Source organism: Pezoporus flaviventris, unplaced genomic scaffold, assembly GCF_033815535.1.
Source record: "Pezoporus flaviventris isolate CSIRO_AGI_PZ_B2104156 unplaced genomic scaffold, CSIRO_AGI_Pfla_v1 ptg000096l, whole genome shotgun sequence".
Classification (NCBI taxonomy): Eukaryota; Metazoa; Chordata; class Aves; order Psittaciformes; family Psittacidae; genus Pezoporus; species Pezoporus flaviventris.
In genome coordinates, this window is record NW_026892644.1 from 2923548 (window position 1) to 2929547 (window position 6000).

The 6000-nt window shown below is 43.5% G+C and overlaps 1 protein-coding gene across 1 annotated transcript in view; it reads right to left on the reverse strand.

Moving 5' to 3' along the window:
* The window catches only part of NTF3 (neurotrophin 3), a 46982-nt gene extending 41448 nt beyond the window's left edge, over window positions 1-5534 (reverse strand). The window contains exon 1 of the mRNA XM_061476355.1: window positions 5171-5534. Within this exon, the coding sequence (XP_061332339.1) occupies window positions 5171-5188 (18 nt within the window). The 5' untranslated portion in view covers window positions 5189-5534. The remainder of the gene's footprint in view (window positions 1-5170) is intronic.
* Between the last annotated feature and the right edge of the window lie 466 nt (window positions 5535-6000).

Sequence of the window (6000 nt, forward strand, 5' to 3'; positions counted from 1 at the left end):
TTTCTCAGCGGTTAGGTGGGGAGGAAGCCAAGTGGCCAGAGACCAGAGCATTACTGGTGCCAGTGGGCAGGGGAGACCGGGGCCTGTTTTGAGCCCAGCTGCATCCCAGTGGCTGGGGCTGATTGTCTCCCCCTCATGGACAATCTCTTGATATCCCCACCACCCACAACCCACCTGTGGGAAGTTCACTGCCACCACAGGAGAAAGGGGCTTTCCACTGACCACAGCCAGCTCCAAGCACCCCCAGGAAATATTATTTAGCTGGGGAGCTTGAATTGGACTCCTTAGTGGGAAATAATCATATAAAGTATCACAACACAGACCATGGTTGTATTAACTGCCTACTAGCTAAGTATTTTAGAGAGTACTTATTTTTTTCTCTTTTTTTTTTGGCGGGGATTGATCCATGGAATAAATCAGATTGGGATCCATGAACTTTTATGTGAGTGATGGTGTGTAAAGTATGGGCCCAGAGGCTTCAGCCTTCAAGCCTAAAGGTTCGGTGTGATCAGACTGTCTTCTCCCGCTGCAAGTCTCGCAGAATTGCTCACAATCTTCTTATTAGCTATAGATGTACGCAAACACTTTCCTACCCAGTGTAGGACAGTGCTTAAAATGTCACCAAACCCCTAGGCAAGCCAGACATTTTGAAGATATTGGTAGAGCAAATTAGAAGAGCAGATGTCAATATATGTGATTGTTTTGAAGGGAAAGACATTCTCAGTGTTTCTCACACCCTTAATGTGTCCTATGCATTTAACCTTCAGCCAGCTGCACATTACTCCAGCACTGCTTCAAGCCATGCAGAAAGCTAGCTCTTTCTTGTTTCCTTTGATTGATATCTGTACTCCCTATGTGTACTTCTATCCTATGGTTGTTCATCCAGCAGCCCTGGTAACTGGCCCTACAGAAATATCTCTTCCATTTTGCACCTGCAGTAGTATAGTGAAGTTTGAAGGCATGAAAATAAGACTCATTGATATGCCTCCAAACGAAGCTGGTATAAATATTTTAGTTAGACATCCTGGGGTTTTGTTCAGGATTATTCAGTCATTCTTTAGAAAAAAGTCGGTAAAATCTCTAAAGGAGAGCCTGCCTGCTGCACACATCACAGAGAAGGGAAGCACATCGAGGGCACGTTTAGTCCTATTGCTACCCACGCACCAAACCATTTTCTCAGTTAGTCATCTTTCCCTACCCTCCTTCTCAATGCAAACATTGCTTCTTAGTCCTCACGAAACTCACCTCTGTTTTGTGTCTTACATAACTCATTTCAACACGGAGAGTTGTGCCACAAATGCAGTGGACACGTGATTCTCCTGCTGGCCTCCCATAGCCATCTTCATGGGTGCATTTTTGTAACTTCCACACAGACACATGTCCCTTATGGCAACCTGGGACTCTTACTTTCCCCTCAAGGATTTCAGCTTCTTCCTGCAGACCCACTGGATCATTATCATCACATGCCTGCCTCTACCACTCTGCCAGTCACATAAGCACAACACTCACTGAACAAATCTGTCCAGCCAGCACACAAACCCAGCAGCTATTGTCACTGACTACATGCATTTACCTGTGTCCCCTACTTGCTCTCCCTTACACTTAACTCCCAACCTGCTCTTATGCTGCTATGCATGCATGTACAGACCCTTGCACACTTAGGCAGCCTCCCTTAAATTAAGAGGCAGATAACTACAGATGGCTTAAGCCGTCATAAACTTTTTCTCACTCCTCATCACTCTTCCCTCCCCCATGAGCTGTTTCCCTTCTCCCAGGCCCCACACCCAGGTCTGCAATCCTTTCCTCTACTTCCCTCATTTACTTAGAGCATGCTTCATGCACAAATCTCCCTTATCAGACACAGCTTTTCACTCCTTTCACCTTCCCTTCCACAGCCCTTACAAGCAGGCACAAACTAGCAGGTACTTTCCTTGCTTACACACTATTATGTGACAACCTACACTAAGTTTCTCACCCCTTGTAACATGAACTGTCATTCCCATTCACTTCCACTTCATGCCCTACAGCTCCTAACTCCCCTTACCTCTCCACACACTTCACACTTTACTTTTGACCTTAGTACAGCCATGTGGCTTATAGGGCCCTCCAGGTAGTTATCCCTCCCATTCCTTCTCTTCTCACCCTTTATATCTCTAGTCATTTCTCCGCTAACACATTTGTTCCATTCCCTCTTGCTGCTTCACTTAGCCAGTACCTACCACAGAGATATAAGCACATTTCTTACACCTCTCTTAACAGAAAATCACTCCTTTTTGTTTGTGTATGCATTCTCCTCCTCCTACACCCCTCACATTATTCCTTACTTTACATTATTTTCCTCAACTGCTTCCCCTATAACATATTACCAGTTCTTCTCATGTTATCTCAACTACCTGGCAAAGAGGCATCCTCTGTTTCTGCTGGCCAAGGCACTCCTGCATATTTGCATTATTTTCTCTGTTTACCTATGAAGAAATAAACGCCTAAATTTCCTCTCATCCTGTGCTGTCTTGCTTATACCTCCTTTGGATGCTGAGGCATCTTTACAGAAAACCTAAGTCTTAATTTCATTCTTATGCCTCCTACATTCCTGATTTTTTCCCCATTCTCATGCTTCTCAAGACCTGCTACATCTTTATATTCCTGTCACAGTTTACCCTGCCCCCGTGGTTTCTACTATCTTGCATTTCCTCACAGCACCTTCACATGGCTTTTTTCTCAGTTCTGTCTCTCTCTTGCAACCAGGCAGCACACTCCAGCAGGCTTCCAACCTCCTCTGAAATTTCTCTAAGCAACTACCCCCTCGCATACCCTTATACGTCCCTATACCCTTTCCCATCACCACACCCTATCTCCATCCAGCTCAGCTTTTTCCTCTGCATTCCTCTTCTCAGCATGTGTTTCTATCACCATGCAAGCCTTGCTTTTCATACTCTTCACACCTTCCTTGCAAATACATCCTCATAGCTATCTCTTGGCAGAATCAAAGGTGTCTCCTTTAGATGCCCCCCACAAGCATCATGTAGCTGATTATTTTCCATACCTTTCTTCAAATAGACAATAGTTCACATTTTTCTTCCTCCTCCAAACATCCTTTGTGCCCTGTGCTTTCACCTTTCTCCCTCCACTGCCACTCCATACCCTGCCTCCCCCTTGCACACCCTAGCATCTTTGTATATCCCTTTCATATCATCATGCAGCCTCCAGTCTGCACCTTTTCCCATCCCTTTCAAGTGTTACTTCCCCTTCTGAGATCCTAAACTTTTTTCCACCCACAAAGATCCTCTTTTTCCAGTTGACCTGCAGCAGTTCCCCTTTTTAGCTGACCACCTTTGTATGGCTCATCTGTCCTAATTAACCCAATACACAGTACTCAATACATAGCAGTTTATTTTCAGTACATAACACTTTCCCCCCAAACTCTTTATATCTGTATTTCTAGTAGCATTTAGTTCTTCTTTCCATGGTGAAAAAGACAAAAAAAAAAGAAATCCTAAACCTATGTGCATTGCATGTCCCAAATTATAGCACCCTTCTACACAAAAGCACTCCCCTTCTGGCTCTCTGGTACATCCTCTTTTCTCTGCATATTTTACGGCTACCACCTGCAATCACATCTAGTTTTTCTCCCCTCTCTATGCTCACACACAGAGCTCCTGGTACTGACACGTGTATCTAAGACCAATCTTTTTACTACTAGCAGCTGGAACCATGCTGAACTCTCTCCTGTTCTCTACTGCTGTTGTTTGCCTTACCACAAAGTGATTTTTTTCTCTTTTTATTATTAGTTTTTCTTTTTTGCTGCATCTCATTTGTAGGTGTTTCTTAAGCCTTTCCTCCACTTACAGGTTTGCACAGATCAGGTATATCTCTGTGCCCAAGAATGTCTCTCCTATTTGTCTGAGTATTTTCCTGAAGGCGCAATGTAAAAGCAAACTTAACATACCATTTGCACTCTTCGTGCAACAAATCACATGTGCCTAAGAGCAAAGAGTGCTTTCTGAAAGGCTGTAGCTTGTAACACTTGACTGGACCATATAGCATGCATCCCTGTCTATTTAAAATTGGGGGGAGGGAAGCAACCCCTCTCACACACACAGAGTCATCTCTAAATAACTGGTTTTGCAATATAGGAACCAGAGAATGTGCACATAGCAGCCCTATTCAATCCAAAATATCCATCTCTCCAGATACTGCATATTTATAGTTCAAGAGATAGGACCAACACAGAGCTTTGCCATTTATTTTAATGAAGGATTAAGAACTGATCAGAAAGCTATCTAAACCATTCAAGGACTTTTCCCCCTCTTGCTAATAGCAGTTTGGTGTCTCCATAAGGACTCGCCAGTAACTGACGCTTTAAGCTGCATTTCAGCTGTTTAGATGAGAAACAGCTTTCTATTTTGCTCTCTATATGTGCGTTTATGTTGATTAGTTGTGTGCTCCATTCCTAGAAGGAAATTGCAGCGTAAGAATAGTTTTCCTGCCATCCTAACACAGAGTGAGTGTATCTTTTTCACCTAGACACAGATGTGCAGGCAATCCTTTGATCTCCAGTTTCTCCCAGAGAATTTAATGTTTGGGTTTGAGGAGAATGGGGATTAATTCAAAGGTCATTAATAGGGTTTCCAGTGTCTGGCACAAACAAAAAAGAAAGCTCCGGTGAGGTTATTTACCTGAGACAGGCAAGGTCTAGAAATTCGGAATTTTGACTTTGCTTGTCATGGGCTCTAACTTTCCCTTAGGGCAAGCATGCTACATGTGCTGAGGCTGATCCTTGCGATCCACGATCAAGATTTCCAACCCCTTTTGTTATACCTGCAGTTGCTGGTTTCCCTCTTAAAATAAAACCAAGAGTCTCCTTTGCTTTTGCCTCTTAAATCAGATTCCTTTCACACCTCATATTTCTTCTCTGCTGTTTTCTTGCCAGGGACCCGAACAACTGTGTGCAGAGCAGGAGGAGAGAGGAACCTCAGGACTAAAGCAAGCTATAGGGCAAGTAGGGGTGGGGGAAGGAGGAGGCATAATGGGAAAGGCAACATTTGGGACAGATCTACTGCTTACAAGAACCCCCCTCTTCCCCATTATACTTCTTTAAAGGACCCCTCTCCCCCCCCCTCCCCTCCCCGCCCTCTTAGGACCCTATTAGAAAACGTCAAATTTCCCTTACCGTGGTAGGAGTAACCATGGCATCCGTGTGAATGTTTCCAGAAAAGTCGACATGAAGAGAAAGGTGGATGTAAATATGTTCATTCAAAGTCCCAAAGTTGGTCTGCTTGGGTTGTGCAGAGTTGCTCTATGGGAGAGGAGCCTTAAACTCTGAGTCCCGTGAACATAATCTGCTCGATTATAACAAACCAGCTCAGCCAGATGGCTCTGTGCTTTGCAGATTAACCCCTTTATTGCCATGCTCTGCTTTCCTTACCTACCATTTATAATAACCTTGTCTGGTTGTGGAATTTCAGAGAATAAGGCATTTTTTTGAAAATGACATAACTGTCATAAAGGTAATATTTTCCCCTGCGTGCTCTAAAAAACCATCACGTGCCTATTTTTTTTTTTTTTAATTAAATCGACGGTTTTATTCCTCTTCCTGGCAAAATCTTTTCATATTATTAAGAACAGTATTAGCACCGGGGAACATTTCAGAGAATTCTTTTGTTAAATCATAACCATCTCTTCCAGACTGCGATTCTCAGAAGACAAGGATTTTATTGCAGGAATGTCTCTGTGTTTGCACTCTAATGGACCATCGAGTCTCCCCACCCTTCCCCCCCTACTCTCTCTGTCTCCCACATGCACACTCACACACATGCACACGCACACCCTTTGGTCAAACTGCCAGCATGTGTTGCTATTCTTACACATATTCAGAAGTCATTATAGGACATGTAAAACAGGTGAAACAGAGACACAGAACCAGAATGCCATAAGCTTCTGCTCTCTCCCTCTGGCTCTTTTTTTTTTTAAACTTTTTCTTTTTAATTACTAAAAAATCTT